Raw genomic sequence first — 22,174 nt, forward strand, 5'->3', positions numbered from 1 at the left:
TAATAATAAGAATATGAATATAGGTGAAATGGCAAAATTGCAAAATTGCAAAACCTAAATTGCTCCTTTTCTCATTACTGTACTTTTATTAAAGAGAAATGGGTAAATACATCTTACAAGAGCCTTAAACCACAAAAAATTCAATCTAGAAATAGAATATCCTAAAACCATCCCGGGAGCTGCGTAAAGCTTCCCTGAATGGAAAACTCAATCGGTTCAGTGGTTAACGAAATTTCAACGGACAAATAAAAAAAACATAGAACTTTAAATAAAAGGATATGCGATCCTTATTATGATTTGTTGTTATTTTATGTATCACATTTTACACAATAGAATAAGAAAAGAAATGGGCGGAGTCGCAGCAGTATCATAAATTCTGTAAGTAATATCCTGGGGGCGTGCTAACTTATTAAAGGGCGTGGTTTGTTTTATATTAGCGGATTTCATCCTTACTTATTACTCTATTATAACTGTAGAACTTTAGTATTGTTTGGATACAATTACTGCTATATTACATAAAATTTGGAAACCGCCAAAAATAGGCGTGTATACATATATTTCATGTAATTGTATTATGGGAACGGAAGTACAGTGGATAAAAAAAGGAGAAATGTGGAAGTAATAGTTTGTTTTATTAGCAGAAATAATATTGGCTTAACCCTGTGAATTAATTCAAATGGAAAACGCTGCTGTCAATGACACTTAAATGTTAGGCCAACAACCAAGGATAACTAAGAGAAACCTATTAATCTATAAATCCTTTTCTGTCCAAAATCGCGTTGTATTAAGTAACACCCAACACACAATTAACTCTTTGATTGCATGACCTTTGTCTGGAAGTCAGAACTATGCATGCTAATAAGTTAAGCATGTTTTCAAAGTAGTGCATCTGATATTTTAGCATCAGTAGAAACTATTTTCAACGTCTTAATAATGTAGTTAAGATGAGATTCGAACCAACACCTTCCCCGACGACGAGCGGATGTAAAGCGGATTTTAAGCTTCGATCACTAATATTACCTTAATATAACCAGTAAACCTTTTTTTAACAATAAAAGCCTGCTCTATGTCTGTAACCATGGATTTAACTATAAATGTTTTATATTGTTTTTTTTTCGTGTATTCTAGAAATCTTAGAATGGTCATGGGCAGGTTTATGTCTATTTTCAGTTTGATAATAAGAATTTTTGAAAATTTTAAAATTCTTTAAAATATCAACTTATTTTGCACTGTAAAAAGGATTAGAAAATAAAGGAGGAGTTATCTAACGTGAGACAATTTTGTTCCTTTTAGTGTTGGGGAAAATAAATTATTAAATAAATTAATGAGTTTCAATCGATTTCATAATAATTAAAATTATGTGAAACATAAGAAAAGCATTTTTTTTAGCTTAAATAGAAAAATTTTCGGATTATTTGCAAAAATGCTATGCAGATGCTTTTGAAGTATAAAAAACTGTAACCCCTTTTAAAAAATATGCTTGTTTATCTATAGCTAGTTGCTTCGCACCCAGCCTCTAGATGAGGGCGAAAGATGTCAGAAAAATAGCCTAAAACTATCCCAAGATATTTATAAAGATTTCCTGATAAGAACAATTAATTCGGACCAGCAATTTCCCAAAAAAAACACAGCTCTAAAGTAGGAATATATTTGGATCAGTTACATCTACTCTTTATCAACCTTCGATGGTCCTATCTATCTGTCAAAAGTTTTTTTTAATCAGAATTAATTCATGAACTTTAAAGTTCAATCAATAACCACAAATATAAAATTTGTAGATTAATGTTTAAAAAAATCTATTTATATAAAAACTACTTAAATAAAGATGTTGTGCATTTGCAGAATTACGTATTTAAACTTTCAATGCTATTTGATGGTTCTTTCGCTTTTTAACACCTAAATTGTATAAATATTGATTATAAAAACCTTATTCCAAATGGAAAAAAAGATTCAAGTAGGACGACATTTAAAAAATAATACAATCCTCAGCGGCATTCATTGTATACAATTGCGCACTAGGTTTTTTTTTCGAGGCTCTTTCATAATATGAATAATGAAATTTGCATTTTTCTTAAAATTTATTTTTCTTTTATTATTTTATGACATTAGTATGTTATTTTAATTTATTTTTTAGATTAAAAATGAAGGCAGGTTCGAGTTTTCAGCGAAAGGTAGTTTTTTTTTGATAAATAGAAATGAAAAATATAGACAAAATGGAAATAAATGATTTAATTTTAAGAACTTTTGTTTCTTAAAGGTTTATTAGATTATTATGAACTTTTAATTGTAAATAAAGCATTCTTTAAAATCTTTTGCAGGTAAAGACTAATTTAACAGCCTTAGTTTACTTGATAGAATTATTTATTTTGATAAAATTAAAAGAGACTATTACAACTTTATAGTGTTTTATTAAACTGTATATATGTATATTTCTAATCGAGATGAATTATTAAACGAGCTTAGTAATTGCCCTTTAATGCCCGATTACTTATTTTTATATTATATTATATTATATTATATATATTTTAATTTTAAATATTAAAATTTTAATTTTTCAGTCTAATCCTATGGAGTCCATATCAGGATGTTATAAATCTTCATATACACATCATATTCTTACTTCTACTGGTGTACCACAACTAGATTATTTAATAGGTTTGTATTATTAAAAGATATATTATCCTATGTTTATGCCATACATATAATCTGGAATAGCCAAGATCCAATGATGCACAGGGAAAGCTTCACTTAAGAAAAAACGCGTAAAATATGACTTTTTCGCGCATTTCTCTGCACTTCGAGATAATTGTGCATTATTGATTTATGGCTATTCCAGATTATTTGTAGGCATTCTTATGTCGCTTAAAACGGTGTGCGGCTATGATCTGAACGTTCAGCCGTTTGACAGCTAGCAGCCTTTAAAATTCATAGATTTTTGGAAATATTCGTTACCAGGAATATTTTACCATGAACTGCAGTTGATCCAAAAAAAATAATCTCCCTTACAATATATTGTCTAAAATAACTGCTATTCCTAGGTGGAGGAATGCCTATAGGTACATTGATGTTAATAGAAGAAGATTATGCTGGGTCGTATGCTAAGCTACTAATGAAATATTTTGTATCTGAGGTAAGAAAATACAATTAGAATTATAAACCTAATTCGTACAAAGTTACCTAAGATTACTAAAATGATTTTTTTGAATTAGATTAGAATAAGAATGAAATTTATAAGTACATATTTTAAAATATATCATTTTTAAACCTAATAAATATTCGAATAAATTTATATATTTTTTTAGGGAGTTTACAGCAATCATTCTTCATGTTTTTCAACACTATCCCAGGAACATAGTATATTTCAATAACAAACAACTTAAATTAAGATTACATACCTAGTACCTATGTTTAATGTTATATACATTACCTAGATTTTACATTTTTTCAGTACTTTTTTTTCCAATTTCTATGGCCTTGGGGTACCCAAAAAAATTGTCGGTGTGTGGGTTTGTTTGTGTGTTTTTTTTTTATATAAAAAAACTTCTTAATTTTAGTCATATTGATAAATGAAAAGTTGAAATAATATGTTTGTTTAACCAGAACCCACAGCCAATAATTCAAAATCTTCCAAGTGTTGAGGTAAGTTCAAAAATTATCTTGTATACCTACCTAACTTGTCCAGCGTATAGGAATAACTTTACAAAGTTTTCTAAAATATAAAAAAAATATTATCTTATATTTTCCTAGTTATATTTAGATAATAATCTCGATTGATTGGAAATTGCTCGTTAGAAAAAATATTGAACAAAAAAAAGCACTATCAATACTTGCATATGATATTTCATTAGGGTCTCTCAATACCTACTTGTTATTAGAAATCTATTAAGTGTCCTAGATACACTTGGATTATGATATATCTATTCTACAAATATTTAGAGAGAGCGAGGGGACAATAGGCTGTTTATTACACTAGGCCCCAAAGTTTTAAAACAACGTTTTCTTATTCTATGACTTTGACATTGAGGACGAAAGTGAATATTATTGGTTAATTACATAAATTTTCAACAATTGTCTTATCTCTTTAGATAGATTCCTGACAAATATTATCATTTTTTATGAAAATATTTTCATTCAGGAGAAGGACAAAAGTCGGAAAGAAAATAAATCCATACCTGGCCAGGATCAGAGTCAAGCTGAAGCCAGTGAACAACTCAATATTGCCTGGAGATACCAAAATAAAGCCTACGAAGCAAGGAAATTAATCCAATGTTATAATAGTTATTCTTAAAAGGGATTTGTATAGGCTAGGGTTAGTCAATGAACCGAAAATTAATTGGGTAGTAGAACTAACGCAACTTTTCTTATTTTTGGAATTTTTTAAGACTTAAGGTACTAACACCGAATGTCGTTGTTGTTTTTGTAATGGTTAGGTATGGTGTTTTTATAAATTGTAATTGTAAATTGATATTCAATCGAAGAATGTAATGGATATTTTTTGGTAAGAGCTTCACGTCCTAATATTATATTATCAATTCAGTAAAATACCTCGCCCTTATTATGGCAGGTGTCTTATTTTAATTCACAATAATTAGGCTATTAGCCTTCTAGGATGTCTAGGATATTTAATGGCGTCAAGCAAGCTATACAGTTACCTACACTTAAAAAAATGTTTGACATTTACACTTTTTCAGCTTCAGCAAACAAAAATAGACATAGGTATCATCATTGGAATAAATTATAATTTTAGTGATCTTGGGGCAAACTCGGGTAGAACGTTTAACTTGAATATTTCAATAAGTAAAGATGTTTTAAGTCAGGTATATCATATACTTTATTTATTATCAAAATGAGTAGGTAACTCATTGAAAGTGAAACTTCTCTATATTGTAAGGTTCATACTTTGGTTATCAATAATATTCTGTTTCTTCAATATTAAAAGCAAAGTTTTTTTTTATGTTTTTAATACTCCTATTTGCTTGCTTGATTTTGGAGGGGAAATTGGGCTGTAAATTATTCGAGTACCCAATGTTCTATAAACATTGGGTACTGTCCTCAGATTCTTTAGATCAAACTTTGGGTAGGTACTTTTTGTTAAATCTTGATTGGTTTGTTAAACTAGTACCTATTGTCTAAACTTTTCAACATTTAAGTTAAACCTATCAAAGGGACAATCTTACTTTATTATTTGTGGTGTATATCAGTTTCGTCCATTGTCTTATTTGTCAAGAAGATCCCTTGGCTTAAAAATTGAAAGAAAAAATTAATTTATTTTATTTTAGAGAGACATTGAGATTTGTGATATATCCAGCTGTGATGAAAATAAATGTACCAAATTACTGGAGAAAATCCACGAATATGTTAAGAACAAGGAGTTTCTTATTTCTCCTGGGACACAGGTTAGAAATTATTTTTTATGTGTAAAGATCCTTCTACATTTACATCTTAAGAGTGCAAACATGCTCGAAACAAGCTGTAAGCCTGTAATGTTTGATAAATATGTAAAATTCACATTTTGTTTGTATTTTAATATGTTAATTATATTATACAGATATTTGATTTATTCAAGCCTATTTTTATACAAACGAAAAAAAGTCCCCTTCTCTAATTTTTTTATATCATTGATGACAAAAAAAAATAATTTTAGCCTCTTCTGGGAGATCTTACCCTGCTACATATATTTTTTCTGCATTATCTGTGAGCTTTTCTAACCCTAATCAACCTAACCTATCTACCTAATGAAAACGTCAAAAATTTGTTTAGGTTTTTAGAAAAAAGTTTATTTTCGTTTCTAAAACTAATTTTTTGTTTAGATGAAGAAAAGTTTGGTTAGGGTTGGTGTCCTATCTCTGGGAGATATTCTCTGGGGCGAGGAACCCACTCAAGTTTTGACTTTTATACTCGGTTTAAGAGCTCTTCTAAGGTAGGTACCTACCTAATAATTTCTTATGAAAATTATAAATTAGGAATTATTAAATCAAAGTTTATTTATCTAGGTATTTTTCTGAAGCTTATACCTATCTCTTTGGGAACCTTTTGTATGCTTTCCTAAAAACTGTGAAGTATCGACCTAGCCATTTACGAGATCTTCCTGAACATATTCATACACTTAATACTTATCTTTCTGATATAGGAGAAGGCCTTATCTATCACATGAATTAATTCAATACAAATACTTCTTGATCTCTATTTATTGTGCTTATTGTTTATTTTATTTCTACTGCTGCGCTACTGATTTATTTATATTCTAAATTAGAAATTGTATGGGTGTGGGTATAGTGACGATACCATCGACCCTACATCAAGACGAACAGTTAGCACCAAAATTAAGAAGCATCGCTGATTTTCTCATAAACCTTACTGCTTTTGATTCACAAGTAATTAATTTATTTTTTATTATTTCAAATAGGTACCTACCTAAATAAAATTAAAGTTTTGAAAATTCTTGGTGCTCTGTATATTTTGAGTTTTACTGGTGCTTTCCCTTCTCGTCAAGCACTTAAACCCCATCCTTATAATTTTCTTCCTGTGCCTTACCCCTGCGTGGCTACCCAGTGGTATATAACCTAAACTAACCTGACCTATGGTAAGTAATATTAAAACAAACGAAGAAAATACCCTTCTTTCCCCCCATCCCCCAATATTTTCAATTTATTTCAAAGATAAAGGCTGACTGAGCTAACTTAATGTTAAATATTTTGATTCAAATCATTACTTTATTATGATAATGTTTATTTTAGCAAAATTGTTGGGCGCCAATTGTTGTAATTTTTGTACACAAATTTTCTTTTTAAGACAATTAGGCAAGTAATATAAATTGAATAAATTAGCCATCGTCATATCACTGGTATATTTATTATTTACCTATACTTTTTTTTCCAGGAAAATGTTAGTCCAGTTTACAAAGACTATCATGGAATAATTAAAGTTGGTAGAATAGCAAGTCTTGGCGTTCTCACTCCTCCTCTACATTTAATAAAGGTAATTTTCAGGGAGGGAGAAGTCAAATAACAATAGTACCTACCTAAAGTTTTATTAAAACTCTTTATCATTTGTTGCTTTTAAGACTTTGGGTTCTTTTATAAATCTAAATTGGTTTGTTTCAAACTAGCAGAGTCCAATTTTTTTAACTAATAATTTTAATCTACAGAAGAAGTAGCCTAGGTATAACTTGATCAAAGATTTCATGAAAATGGCAGATTTCTGAAATTTTACTAAACAAACGGATAAACACACATACTACTACTACTTTGTAACACAGAACAATGTTATTAGGACGACAACGAGCTGGTGTTCAAGTCCCGGAGGACCAAGTTCGAGATAGAAAGATTCCACCTTCCACCCGACCTTTCTGTTACTGCCAGCAGGGACCAAAAGGATCCTAAGCTCAAGAAAAATATTGATTTCTAATTTTATGCGATTGCTACCTAACTTTTTAGAAGTTTCCAAAAATATGGAAAAATTAGAAGAATTTTTCATCTAAAAAAATTTTTTCTGTGGTAAAATATTATAGATTTACATGCCTTCTTAAATTAAAGGCTACCTAAAAAGTATTTTTGGATGAAATATTCCTCTTTGCATTGAAATTAGTAATACAAATAATGGCTGTGAATAAGTGATGTTTTTGTATACCCTTCCCCACTAATAGCATAAAACCTTCCTTCAACCATAATTAAACTTTATCCAAAATTGTGTAACAATTTACTTCTTATAAATTATATTTATGTATTGAAAAAATGGGGTTGTTAACTTGTTACCTATATTACCTATTATTTTATTAATTTTCAGAAAGATAATGTTTATATGAGATGTAATATATGCATGTGCTAGTACAAAGAAGCTGGGAGAATGAATCGGATTATTATTTCTAGCTGGCTAATTGCAAACAGCAATGTCTTAGGTAGGCGTAGTTTTAATTTTTTCCTTTGTTGTATAGCCTATAGTTTAATTATGTATAAGGGGATGAGATACAGCTATAGCATAAAAAGGAATGTTTTTGGTATCGGCTTAACTTCCCTTCCTGAAATCTGGAGGATAATTAAACATTAGATGTGAAGCCCGTATTTTTAACTAAGCTTATTCTTTGTTACTTTATCGTGGCCTGAGAATTGCATGTATCCTATTAAAGTTCAACTGAATGATTGGATCCAAACAGTCATTCCTGAATCCTCAAACTTAATTTATGTTAATAATATGCCTTTTTGTTGGTCCGTTAAGTTCGCGCTAACCATGGAACCCATTGAACACTCCTTTTAGGAAAAATCTTTATAGGTACCTACTATGGAATTTTTTATCTAATCAAGAATGAAATTAAAATCGGCCTTTCTTCTCTACTGAATATCCTCACTTAGGTGGATATTTGATAGTTATATAAATCACAGTTTCAATTCCCACATGAAATGCAGGATTTGTTCTATTATCAGTTATCACATTATACTATATTATAATGATATTTTAGGTCTGTTTTCATCTGGTAATGAGGAACTAAAATTAACATGTGATGGTCCTGCAGTCCTGGATGCTCCTATTATATTCACTGGAAGGTAAGTGTGTGTGTGTGTAGCCATTGTTTCATAGTGTTTGTACCTGAGGAACTCTTATTAACATGTGATGGTCCTGCAGTCCATGATGCTCCTATTATATTCACTGGAAGGTAAAGAAAAATTCGAGTTTAATGATACCTACCTAAGCATATTTTTTTACTTTTTAAGGAGTTAAGTTTTTGTAATAATAGTCTCTAATGAAGTGCGATAAAAATGTTTCTTCAAGTCTGTTTCAAGTTTTTGTGAATAAAACATTTAGAAAAAAATCTAGTCTTTTGTACGTTCACAGTTATGTAAATGGCCAGTCAGATTTTTTTTGTGATTTACCTTTGGTCAGGCTAGGTTAAATTGGGTACAGTTTTGCCCCGAAGGGTTAGTGTACCGAAAGTATAGGACCTAGAGGGGCTAGGTATAAAAAGAACACTACCCCTTTTTGTATTTTTGGTAAAGGGGTAGTTTCACGAAATGCATTTGAACTTAATTTAGTGAACCGCATATTTTTTCTTAGTTAATGGGGTAAACTACATTTAAATAGCATATATTTGAAATGAATTCAATTTTCTACCACGTAGTTATTAAAATATCAAGACCTGAAAATTGTCTTTTTGTGATATATGCAATTTAAAAAGACGATTTTCAAGTCTTGATATTTTAAAAACTACATGGTAGAAAATTGAAATTTTTTCAAATATATGCCATATAAATGTAGTTTAACCATTTAACCAGGATAAAATATGCGGTTCACTAAATTAAGTTCAAATGCATTTCGTGAAACTATCCCTTTAAAGAATAAGGGAGATTTATGTGCTCGATAGGCACTTTGGGGGGAAAGTATTGATTTTATATTAAGTATAGGTAGTTTTTTATACCTTGTAATTTTGATAGCAGCGCAGCTACATTGTAATTAGTCTATTATTATTAAGGCTATTTGGAGCAGAAAAAGATGAAATATACAGATGGAGATGGACTGATGATGCTAGCCCAGATCATTCTAACCAAACAGTAAGTTTTTTTCAATTTTTGTCAAGTGCAATGCTTCTTAAAGTATCCATAAAGGTTCCTCATGCATCGATTGTTTAAACAAACATGGAAGATTTAACCAACTATTTATTGAAAAAGGCATTCCCTCTTTTTTTTTACTGTTTATGTCACGGGGTGGACAAAAAAGCAGAAGGTCACATTTTTGACGTCTCTAGTAAGAAACAGTTTGGATCAGACTCGAACCCGACACCTACCCGAGGAAGTGGGTTTTATTAATCACAGTAACCTCTACAAACCTGGGTGAATATGTACACTAATGGAAGGTTATGTAGTCAACATCCTAAGGAAAATTTGTCTGAAAATTCTAACAGTTAATTGGAATGATTTGTGTCTGTTTATAGCCCAGTGCATCCTGCTATTGTTGCTTTTTTTTACACATGCCTCCTTAGAAGCCAGAGATCAAATAAATTGCTATAGACCACAAATCTATTTAATATTTTTATTTTAGGATGTTGAGGGACGAGAATCTGTTCAAAACTTTACAGTCATATTTCCTTCTTCTATGGTAAGTTTTATTCATCCTCTATACTAAAGTAACATGAGTTATGTATGTGTGTATGTCTGTCTTGTTTGTGTGTAACGAAGGATATCACCAAGAGATATAATTCTTTACAATTTAGCTTTGCATAGGCCTTTGAAAGGTTTATAAATTAAAAGTGGGGAAGGTACGACTCCCCGTCCCCTAGAGGCATTTAGGAGCGTCGCCTTTAGTGTAGACTGAGGTACCAAGTAGTACGTATTTATGTCATTTTAGGACTCCTAAAAGGCTGAACTTATAGCTATACAATTTTCAGGAAAAGCCTAGCATTAGTAAATGACATTAGAAAATAAAAACACCACTCCCCCCATCAGACATCAAGATAAAATAAGGGGTATTAAAGAATTGAGAGAGGTTAACCCGCCTCCCCTTGGACGTCTATGGGTGAATTAAAGCCTAAGAGCTGGGGACAAAAGCAATTGTTTATTAAGATAATCACGTTTGTCTGTGTATTTTAATATATCTTATTTTATTTAGTATGACGAGTATCATTATACAATGAAGCTTTCTATTTACAAACAAATATTTTATTATTGGGAGCATGTAGTCAGTGCTTCTATTAAATTCAAGTAAGTAATTTTTGATTAACACTAGGATGACAAAATCTATAAGTAGTAAAGCAGGAAAAGTAATGAATAGCTAACTGGCATAGTGAGTTGTAGAGCAGATGCCATTTAGAGAAAAAGAAAGATTCTCTTTTATGCATATGTGCAAAATAACGAAAACTTCATTCAAATACCTACCTAAATATTAATGCTCTTTGTGATTGCTCCAAATCCTATTCAGAAACGGAGGTTTTTTGGTGGGATCGTAGGTTCTGCCGTTGTTACTTTACAGTATCATTAAAGCAACTGCCATGCCAAAATTCCAGTGCTGTAAGTTTCTTTTGTTGATTTTCTTTTGGTGTGGTTACTAAAAGTGTCATATTCGCCCCCCCCCCTCTGCAAATTATAAATTAAAAATCATGAAATTAATCACTTTATTGTTGGCCCGGGCCTTGCCTAGGATCCTCGAGGCCAACAAAACTGGAATTAATCTTATAATCTAACCCTAAAATAAATATTTGAATTTACTAACAAATTTTGTTTATAGTATAAGTAGAACCCTAATTGGACGAATCTCAGTGAAACAGAATGGGTCTCATACAGAAAATATGTTGGGAGAGAGTGTGGTTGACAGGTATTAAATATTCTCTTTTTTTGACAGGGTTGTTTTAATAGATATAGAATATACATAGATATTACGACAGGGGAAAAATGGTCGTAAATTTAGGTTGCTAACATGGATATCTCTTATTGGTAAGTTCATTCATCCAGTAGAAAGGGAAGGAGATGGGTAAAGAGGGTGGTTGGACAGGGGATATCGTTATTTTAGCCAGCAACAACTTTGACTTCATGACAGGACATGATAATCTGGTGTAAGATCCAAGCAATAATAAATTCATACTTAGTTACTTTATATTATGTTGTATTGCATCACATGGAAAATAAGATTCAATGTTCCTAATCTAATATTTTTTGTCTGATAAAGTATTAAAATGTTTTATTAAGTTTGTTATTTTCAGAAAATCGTCTGTTTAATGTTTATTTTTTATATTTTCCATTATAATGGCGTATTTTTTTTTTATCGTTTCCACCAATTAAAAATGTTGAATTGGTCATATAGACCTCTTAAACATTGGTCCCAAAATAAAAAGTTTCGTCTTTCATACTTTAATAAACAACTAAATATGAAGTAGCTGTCAGCTTTTTGCTATTTGAAATGCATTGTATTTTATGAAAACTTTTTTTCAGCAATCTAAACCTGTATTTTATATTTAGTGTAAATACAGCCGAGATTTCCATAGATTTCCATGATCCCAGCCAGTTCTTGAAGAAAGCTCTGAAGATCCGCTACTGGTGGGTCATTGATGAGATTAACTATGGACAAACTAACGATGTAAGTACAATTATAGAGTAGTTTTAACTTAATCAGTAATTTTTCTCTTTTATATAATATGAAAATTATTATTGTGTTCTTTATAAAAAAAATAAGCGTTAGGTATTAGGTAGGTTTTTAAAGTCGAGTTCACCATGCATAGATATACCGTCTTCATCTTGGACTATTAAAATAGATTACATCATTACCGATAATTATAGTAAAATTCAAACTTTAAAACGAGTTAAAAATATAACATTTTACAAGAAGATCGGCTGACAAAATGATTCGATGTTTGAATTAACATTAACTCATAAAAAATCTAACTAAATAGGTACATCGGTAGGTAGATAGAAGTTAAGTGAATAAAAATTTTCCGGTTTTTAATAGGTTTTAAAGCAATACCTACTGGAAAATTGTTTACTTTAATTGATTTTTAGGCAACTTTTAACTACACGTTCACTACATCACGTGATAGCCACTGTTGTGGCGGACTTCAATATGGATGAGAACCGGTTCTACTTCTAACCAAGCGGATATTATCCTGTTTGAAGCCATACTGGAAAGATATTTACTTTTATTGATTTTTAGGCAACTTTTAACTACACGTTCACAACACCTGGTCCCCACCACGTGATTGCCACCGTAATGGCGGACTTTAATATGGATGAGAACCGGTTCTAATACACCGGATATTAATCGATTTTGAAGCCATTCTGGAATAACACTTTCATTTTTGTAGGCAACTTTTAACTACACGTTCACAACACCTGGTCCCCACCACGTGATTGCCACCGTAATGGCGGACTTTAATATGGATGAGAACCGGTTCTAATACACCGGATATTAATCGATTTTGAAGCCATTCTGGAATAACACTTTCATTTTTGTAGGCAACTTTTAACTACACGTTCACAACACCTGGTCCCCACCACGTGATTGCCACCGTCATAGCGGATTTTAATATGGATGAGAACCGGTTCTAAATACCGGATATTAATCGGTTTCTAAGCCATACTGAAATGATACTTTAATTTTCTTTAGGCAACTTTTATCTACACGTTCAAAACACCTGGTCCTCACCACGTGATAGCTACTGTCATGGCGAACTTCAATATGGATGAGAACCGGATCTAACCAAGCGGATATTATCCTGTTTGAAGCCATACTGGAAAGATATTTACTTTTATTGATTTTTAGGCAACTTTTAACTACACGTTCACAACACCTGGTCCGCACCACGTGATAGCTACTGTCATGGCGAACTTCAATATGGATGAGAACCGGATCTAACCAAGCGGATATTATCCTGTTTGAAGCCATACTGGAAAGATATTTACTTTTATTGATTTTTAGGCAACTTTTAACTACACGTTCACAACACCTGGTCCCCACCACGTGATTGCCACCGTAATGGCGGACTACAATGCAACCAACAGAAACCTGGATCCTGCTGATAATGATCACCTCAAAATGGTAAGGATTTTAATGTCCCGGGAAGTTCAAGCTTTTTATTTTGAGGGGGGTAAACTGAGAGGTCATAAAGATTTGAGAAGGGGGGTAATTGGATGAATTTTTACAAATTTTTAAGGGGGAAAAAGACTCCTTTACCCTAGACCCTGGACGTTTATGTATTGCTTATTTCAGATTTTTTTTTACAAAACATTGATATGCATATAACACGAAAACAAAATAATAAATAAGACATTACATTTTGATAGCAATGTAATATAATATATCTTATAATATATTTTTGTTTATCTGTCTGTGTTCAAAATTACTTATTTTAGCACTTTTCATTGGATTTTCAATCTTTAAGTAGGTAATAAAAAACACCTTCAAATCGTTACTTAAATTAGTAGGTTACCTAGATATATTATATTTGGTAGGTATATCTCGGCTATTTCTATTTTAATTTCCGGCTATTCTATATGAATGTTTCTTCCATAGGTACATGAAGAGACAAGTTGCTATAAGAAAAGTTTAAAGAGAGGAAATTTACAGAAAAACTATTCTTGTTTATTTTCAGCGTCAGATTGGAGTAAAGATGGGCTTGTTTCAAAAGGATGTCATATCCAAAGCACCCATAAGCAATGTTTCAATCACGGGAGAGAAAACGTTAAAGAGAGGACAGCTGGTAAGTTATTATTTCAAACCTTGCCTTGTGATTCCTGTGAAAATTAGGTATACCTTCAAAAGCATAGTAACTGTAATTTTCAAGAATTGTTCTTCGATTTGAAAGCACTATAACTTTATATTTATAATATTTGTCCTACTGCGTGATTTGTTTAGCTTTGCTTATTTGGATGTTGTCATCCTTGTCAGGGAGGGGACATTTGGATAGTTGTTATATTATTCCCCCAAGATTTATAATAATGTTTTTTATTTGTTGGCTTTAACACTTTTGGCACTTTTATCGAATTTGATTGGTTGGTTCATTAAGTTGAGTGGCTTAACGTGTTAACCATTAATTTTCATCTACAGAAGGGTTAATTATGTGTATAATCATTAGGGATGTTCATCAATTTATTCCTTTGTCCTATCCCTTTATATCCCTGCATATTATTCTTTTTCTTTAGATAAATCTTGATTTGGATTGTACGGGAACAGGCCCTTGGGGATTCTGCTGGTATCGTGTGGTAAGTTTTATTCACATTATCTATAATACAAAGTAAACGATGTCTGTCTCTCCATCCTTCTGAAGCCTAAAATCTCATTAATCACTGAACCGATTGGGCTCTACTGTTTAGGAAATACCCCCCCTACTGGTCTTGTGATGGTTTTAAGCTATTTTCTTGGGGGTGGGATAACCGCAACCTACCCCGCTCCAAAAAATTCTTTTTAAAATCAAAATTTTTGATTGGGGTCGACTAACCCCCCCCCCCAAAAAAAAAACATTAAATTTTTTTTCTGTCTCAGTAAGCTTCTATTAAAGATTAAAGAACAGCTGGATTTTTTTATGAAGATTCCTATGTCGATTTTAACATAATATTACTATTTAGGAGAAAGGTTATAATATGACTGGTAATGAGACTTGTGATGATGCAGATATAACTACAAGGTTAGTTACAATTGATTATTGATGTTTAACCCAGACAACTACCTGGATCCAGTCATGATGACACTTCGTCTGCTAGCAAATTGCTTTCTTTTCATTTGTAACGACTTGGCTGTGTTAATATTTATGACGCTATGGGCTGATATTCAAAGACTAATTGAAAGTCGGCACAGGGTCCATGGGGTCAAACAGTTACTTAACCCCTTCTCCCTCTCTTCTTTTACTCTAATGTTAGAATTACCAAATATGTTTAACCTAAAAGGACAATTATTCAGATATAACGCAGCATAAAAATTAAAAGCTTATTATAATATTATATTTATTGGATATAAGACAGTTAGTTCATGTTTAGGTACCTAGGCATTGGACATTTTTATTTAATATTTAAAGAAGTTTTGTTTGTATGGATTTCAAAAAAAAATTTATTCATTCAATGGGAGGGTGAAGGTACCCTCACCCAAAATAGTAATAAACAACTTGTTGACCTATAAAAATCTTCATTGTAAAGGAGAACTATATCTAACCAGCAGTTAGCGAGATCCTTCGCTACACACATTTTAAAAATGATTATCAACTTTTTTTATTTAGTCCAAATGAGTGCAGCTTCCCAATAATGAGATATTACAAAAATGCAGATACATATAATCTCCTTGTCATTGTTAGCAATGATGTTTCTCATCATATTCAGGTATTTAGATACCTTCTTAGAAATTTAGTAGGTACCTAGGTAAACTAAAAAAATGCAGAAATATATAATCTTCTTATAATATTCAGGTATTTAATTACCTGGATATCAAATAGGTAGGTACGAAGCTAGATTATAGAATAGAAATACTAGGTACTTAAGTAGGTATGGAAAATATAGTATAGTTATGATTATACTTATTGCCACTTCTTGTCATTGTTAGCAATGATGTCTCTCATCATATTCAGGTGATTAGTTATCAAGATATCCAGCAATAGGTAGCTAGCTAGATTGTAGATATATTAGATGACTAGGTAGATTTTAGATGGATAATGAATTATAATCATGCATATACTATAATTTTCTTGTCATAGTTAAATAAAATTGGGGGTGGGGGATGTTACCCCTCCCCAAAATACCTAAAAAAACTTCATAGGACCTATGAGAAGCTACACTGTAAAGGAGAACAGACAAAAACACCTTACTACTTTATATTATAGGATAGATTTATAGATAAAGATATTTAAACCTATAAAATAATAATATTACACAAAATATTTTTTTTCAGGTTGTATCAGTAACAATCTATGAAGTGGCTAAGAGAATGCCTTTGCATATTGGTAAGTTACATTTTAGGAGTGGATACAAAACGGCGATTTTCAAAACGGAGAATGTTACAAAACAGCGAAATCACAAAATGGCGAATGGTACAAAACAGTGAATGTTACAAAACGGCAAAAAATAATATACTATAGGTACCTAAATAGGACCTACTAAAAAAATCAAAAATAAAAAAATGTTCCAAATTTTAAAAGAAAATCTTTCAAAATAACGGCTAAATTCAAGAAGTCGTCGGAAGTCGTGCCACCAATCCTAAAGGGCAGGAGGACAGAGAGGCTGGAAATGTTAAAATCGTCCTCCAGAGTTATAAGCCAGAAAAACATGAAGGACATTGTTTAAAATTAACTTTTTTTGGTTTTTAAGTCATAAATTGCTCTTAGATTCAATGTAGGTATAATTTATTTGTTTTCTTTTTGTTTGAATTAATAAATTTTAAAAAATACATACCTAATTATCTATATTTTTGTAACAATCACCGTTTTGTAATTTCGCCGTTTTGTAAAATTCGCTGTTTTGTAATTTCGCCATTTTGTAACAGTCGCCGTTTTGTGATTTCGCCATTTTAAAAATCGCCGTTTTGTAATTTCGCCGTTTTGTAACAGTCGCCGTTTTGTGATTTCGCCATTTTGAAAATCGCCGTTTTGTATCCACTCCAAATTTTAATTTCATTTTAAGAACTTTCTAGTTCTACATGTAGCATTCAATCTCTCAAACCTCATAGTAAGCACAAAAGTCATAGAGGATGGACAAACGGTCAAAATTATGGAGTTACAGAGCTAATTTTCAGTGTTCATCTTAAAGAGGGAAGAAAAGAAAGAGAGAAGATTACAATAGAAAATCACAAAATCTTCATATTATTATTAATAACTTACATGCGTCGTTTTAAGCGTGACCGACAGACTGACGGAACAAGTAAGTTGTATATTAGATGAGTTTAACTAAAAAAATGTGCTGTCTATCCGAGAAAATCACTTTTCCCCCATGGCGTTTGCGGACTGACAGACAGACAGATATTTAACTATAAAATGATTTGAATCTTTTTATGAATTAAAATTTTTCAGCCGAACTGTCTTTGGTTAAAAATTTAGTGTTTTTTTCAGTGATAATTCCTGTGACGGCAGCCATAGCTGGTATTATCCTGATATTTTCTGGTATTGGCGTCTATGCAAACTTTAGAAGCAATCTAGCCGTTGAGGTAAGAAAATATTAAAGTAAAAGTCTAGATGGGGCAGAGGTTAAATGTGTTGGGACCCTGTGCTAACTTTTAATTGGGTCTTTGAATGTCAGCCAATCCGCAAAAAGAGCAGAAAGCAATATGCTAGCAGACTAAAAAAGTCCCCTTCACTTAAGCCAGGTAGTTGTAAACATTCTTATACATTCATTGTAACAAGTTAACAACTAACTTTCTCTCTGCTTCCAGTAAAATTTTATTTTGAAATTCATATACTTTAGTTCTGTTTCAACTGCCTGACATAAAAATGTTACTTAGAATAATTGAGTTCCATGTTACCTAGCAAGCTAAATAAAATTGATTCAATTTTTCCATTGTCATAACTCATAATATAAATGTAAATTCTACATCCATTATAACACAAACATACTTTTATAGGTGGCAGATTTTGACTTCAACGCAGCAGAAGAAGAAGAACTTCAATACAAAACATTCTGGGAGAGACTTAGAGAATCATTTGGTAAGAGATTTATGCTGACTTTAAATTATTTTAGTACCCAATCAGTTAAAAATCGTATGCAACTGCATCAGACTGATAAATTGGTGCAACCCCCCCCCCCCCCCCTTTATTTTTGAAATATATTGAAAAGGTATGTGTATTTTTTTCTTATGCCTAACATCTGAAGGGGATTCTAACCCTGCGTGGTTACCCAGTGCCCAAGGAAACTTAACTTAACCTACAATGAAGTAACAAATAAACTAACGAAAAAAACTACTCCCTCCCACCTAATTTTTTTTAAATAAGGGGTGTTTCTGTAATAATTTTATAAATGACCATAGGTATTGATAGATGCTTTGCTAACATATAAAAAATTGTTTTAGTGGTGGCATTTACAAGTGGCGACGACTCCGAGAGTGAGGGTAGCTCCGTGTCTGGCCGGAGGTCTGTCCAGATTCCTGGCGGAGGTGCTGCAGGCATTGGGTACGGCAGCATCACGTGAGGCACGTCAGTAGCAGCTTCGGACCAACAACATATTTTCATCCTAGAGGAGTCATGAACATATTATTTTAATTTCTATTATATCTTATCATTTTTAATCATATAGTACACAAATAAGTTAAGGGGATTTTTGCAAGGATCTTGTAATCCAAGAAATACACTTAAAATAGTTGCAGAAATATAAAATAATAAATTTCCGATGTTAAATAAATTTGCAGGGTATTTTTAAGTGTGTTTGATGTTTAAATTTCGAGAGTACTCCAATGCATACCCCTCCCCTCAATGATTGTAAAATATTTTTTTTTTAAACCAAATAATTATGGGGTTAATTTTGATATATAAGGTTCAGACCTCATATATTAAAATATGAGGTTCAGAAAGTGTTATTACAACTATTTTTAAGTTCAACCCAAAAAAAACTCTAAATTTGTTAAACATTAGGTACATATGAAATGGTATATTAATTTGGCTTTTTAATTAAGGGAGATAGCATCGGGGATCGGCAGCCGCGCGTAAGCTGCATGAATGCCTCAGTAAAATCGTTATTTTATTACTATAAAATTCAGCTGGATGTATAAAACTGCTCTTTAGCAGAAAATCCTTTTTTCTGAAATTTCTTTTTCTGCTCACAAGCAGGTTTAAAACTGAGGCTTATGCGCGACTGAGGCGCGGCTGCCGAACCCTGGATAGCATTAATATAGAGATACCGATGTTTTGTACATTTAAAAAATCCTTAAATGCTTTCTTAAGTATTTATAAATGTTTAAAAACCCGAGTTTTACATCAATCTTTAGTACCTTACCAAGTTATTGTTTAAAAGCTTCTGGTACATTTTTCTCAATTTGCAGAGAATGAAACAAATTTCTGCTTTAAAGTGTAAATATTTACAATATATTAGGTTAGGCTTATAGAATCTGGTGCATTTTACAATAAAATGTTCCTTGTATCGATTAATTCAAAAAAAACCATAAACATTAAACAAAGACTGCCAAACGGCTGAACGTACATGTTATACCCACGCATCTTTATAAGCGGCTTAAGAAGGCCCATAAATAATCTGGGATGACCAAGATCCAATGATGCACAGGAAAGATAAGGAACTGAAGAAAACTCGCGTAAAATTAGTCTTATACGCGAATTTTTTAGCATTGTAGGTAGGTAAAGTTCATAGATAATCAATGCAAGGAGCATTTTACAGTGAACTGCACTTGATTCGGCTTTTGTTTCAATTTTTCTATGAAGGGCTTAGAATTTAGCTATCAAATATAACAATAAACCAAGTATGCTTTAGACCAAAATAATGTAATATGTAGCCTCATCTATATGCGTTTGAATTCACATCTCATACCTATTAGCTTCCATTATTATTTTTCAGATTTCAATTTATTAAAAAAAATTTAATTAAAAGTAAGTAAGGAAGGTCGCATTTATCATTTCTTCTTAAAATTATTTTAAGGGATAGGAAAATTTTAGGATTTGGCGGGAGGATTTCCTAACAAGGGGGACGATTTGTTTTGAAATCTAGACTAAAAACTGTTGGACTATTTACTATTTTCAAAGTACCCCCTTCCCCCTTTTAAAATTTCGAATTATTTTATACAACCTAGATATATTTGCATGGTTTTTTTAGTGAATATTAGTTTGTATTACCAAAGATATTAATTTTAAGAATAAGAATATTAATGATACATTTAGTTAATCTTATTTTATGTAAAGCTAAATTTTATTATAGTTATTTCAATTATACCTAATCAAAATTATTTTTTTTTTTTATTGGGAATTTTTTTTTTGTACTGTACTTCAATAAAATAATGTTCAGTCTTTTTTGCCATTATAATTTCATATTTACGATAGCACCATTTATATTCATCAATTATGAATTAAAAGCATTTAAATTAAGACAATAATAAACAGTGCTTTTTTATTAATAAAATAAAATAGTAGATAATGTAAATATTAAATAAGTTATTGATAGTTCTTTATCGCAACGTATTTAAACAGCTTTCCACGGATATTAGTATGAAAAAAATTTTAAGATTAAAACCAGTTTTCATCCCCAAGGAACCGAAGGTCTGGGGTAACAAAACTGGTATTAATTTTATGATTTTTATTTTATTATTTATGGAAAATTGTGTGTAATACGATGCTATACATGATTTTTCAGTATGGCTGGGAACCAGCGGATATTTCTAAGCCAAGCCATACTGAAAAAGTACATTAAAAATGAATTTTCTATTGAAACAACTGACAGATAAAAAATTTAATTTGGATTTTTTTCTGGTAGTTTTAGTGGAAAATTTATTTTTGATGTTACAGTAAGAGAATGTCCAAACAAGACTGGATTTTAAATGATCAGGAATACATGAATAGGCCAATAGAAATTAGATTAGGCTTGCATCCAATTCTCACAGTTTGATTAGGGATGAATTTTCCAACCAAGATAAATTTCTTACCCTCTATTTCTTTCTCTAATTTAAATTTTTAAAATAGGTAAAAATATACATTTTGGAAAATTTACACCCTGGCTCTTTTCCTAAATATTTTGATAACTATTTTATTTGCCTATTTATGTAGCCCTGATTTAATTTACACTAATAGAATACATAAATGAACATAATTAATCCACAGAAAGTTTTAGTATTTTGAGAGTAGAAAAGTATTGATATTCAGATCACTTTCATAAATTTATTTTTATTTTAATAAATACTTGATTTTATCTTATTCATTTACCCTAAGGTTGTATTAAATAGCAGGGGCATAGATTAATGGAAGATAAATAGGTATAGTCCCTTTCGTGACATCGCACCCGAAGGGGCGATTTTTCACAGTAGGTTTTCTCCTATTTCTAGCCCCTGCGGGGCCAATTACCTAACCTTGTAGGGCAATCACCTAACCCAATATAACCTAACCTAAAATAACCTATAATAAGCTATTTTAAAAATACGACAAATCGCCCCTTAAGGTGCGATGTCACAAAAGGGACTATTCCCAGATAAATTAGTCTATTACTAACCCGTTTTGTAATGTACAGAAACAAGGTAGCTTGTTGCGATAAATTTGGGGAAAGAGGGAATTTATCTTCAGGAAGGGAAGGGGACATTGGGCTGTTTATTATCTAAGTCCCCAATGTTTTACAATAACATTTTTTTATGGATTTTCACTTTGGGGACTTCTACTAAATTTTGATTAGATGGTTTATGTAATTTTGTACCTATCATCTTTGGGGACGTACATCAATTTATAAACCATTGTCTTATTCATATTTATCTTCCATTGATTTATTCCTCCTCCCTAATAATAATATTTAGATTATAGTTATATTGTGTGATGTGATATTAATTAATTATCAAATAAATTAAAGAAAAAAATGTTTTAATTTAACAAAATCGTTCGGATTATTACCCAGTATTAGTAGCAAAGCTACTCTATTTAAAATGTAGTTAGATCAAAAGGAAGGGGAAAAAATTAGAGCCTGCTAGGTTAATCGGGCCCAAAGATCAAAACAATTTGAAAACTTTCACATGGCTGAACTAAAAGAATTGATACAAATTATAAATGATTGATTATGCAAGGATCTAAAGGGATTAGACAATGGCCGTTAAT

The 22,174-nt window shown here is 31.3% G+C and overlaps 2 protein-coding genes across 3 annotated transcripts; both read left to right on the forward strand.

Moving 5' to 3' along the window:
* The first annotated feature begins 2,090 nt into the window (after positions 1 to 2,090).
* On the forward strand, positions 2,091 to 7,788 carry Elp4 (Elongator complex protein 4). Its single transcript, XM_080148759.1, has 12 exons — positions 2,091 to 2,171; positions 2,559 to 2,655; positions 3,039 to 3,130; positions 3,303 to 3,343; positions 3,597 to 3,639; positions 4,136 to 4,252; positions 4,746 to 4,817; positions 5,280 to 5,396; positions 5,811 to 5,920; positions 6,254 to 6,374; positions 6,880 to 6,978; positions 7,273 to 7,788. Exons 1-12 carry the CDS (start codon positions 2,100 to 2,102, stop codon positions 7,405 to 7,407), a joined length of 1,116 nt encoding a protein of 371 aa, XP_080004885.1. The 5' UTR covers positions 2,091 to 2,099; the 3' UTR covers positions 7,408 to 7,788.
* On the forward strand, positions 7,775 to 21,239 carry LOC145306572 (transmembrane protein 130-like). 2 transcript variants are annotated; one of them, XR_013875067.1, is made up of 17 exons: positions 7,775 to 7,897; positions 8,456 to 8,540; positions 9,464 to 9,542; positions 10,030 to 10,086; positions 10,597 to 10,688; positions 11,212 to 11,298; positions 11,940 to 12,057; positions 13,393 to 13,512; positions 14,066 to 14,173; positions 14,616 to 14,675; positions 15,039 to 15,097; positions 15,683 to 15,782; positions 16,348 to 16,399; positions 17,501 to 17,595; positions 18,010 to 18,091; positions 18,454 to 20,783; positions 20,888 to 21,239. XR_013875067.1 is itself a non-coding variant. In XM_080148758.1 (16 exons), the coding sequence occupies exons 1-16, from the start codon at positions 7,846 to 7,848 to the stop codon at positions 18,570 to 18,572; spliced, it is 1,365 nt and encodes a 454-aa protein (XP_080004884.1). In that variant the 5' UTR covers positions 7,775 to 7,845; the 3' UTR covers positions 18,573 to 21,239. The 2 variants fall into 2 exon arrangements, 1 of the variants encoding a protein (XP_080004884.1); XM_080148758.1 differs by having other exon boundaries at positions 18,454 to 21,239.
* Positions 21,240 to 22,174: the final 935 nt, after the last annotated feature.

The sequence above is a fragment of the Acartia tonsa genome, chromosome 14 (assembly GCF_053477335.1).
Source record: "Acartia tonsa isolate MP-2025a chromosome 14, ASM5347733v1, whole genome shotgun sequence".
Classification (NCBI taxonomy): domain Eukaryota; kingdom Metazoa; phylum Arthropoda; class Copepoda; order Calanoida; family Acartiidae; genus Acartia; species Acartia tonsa.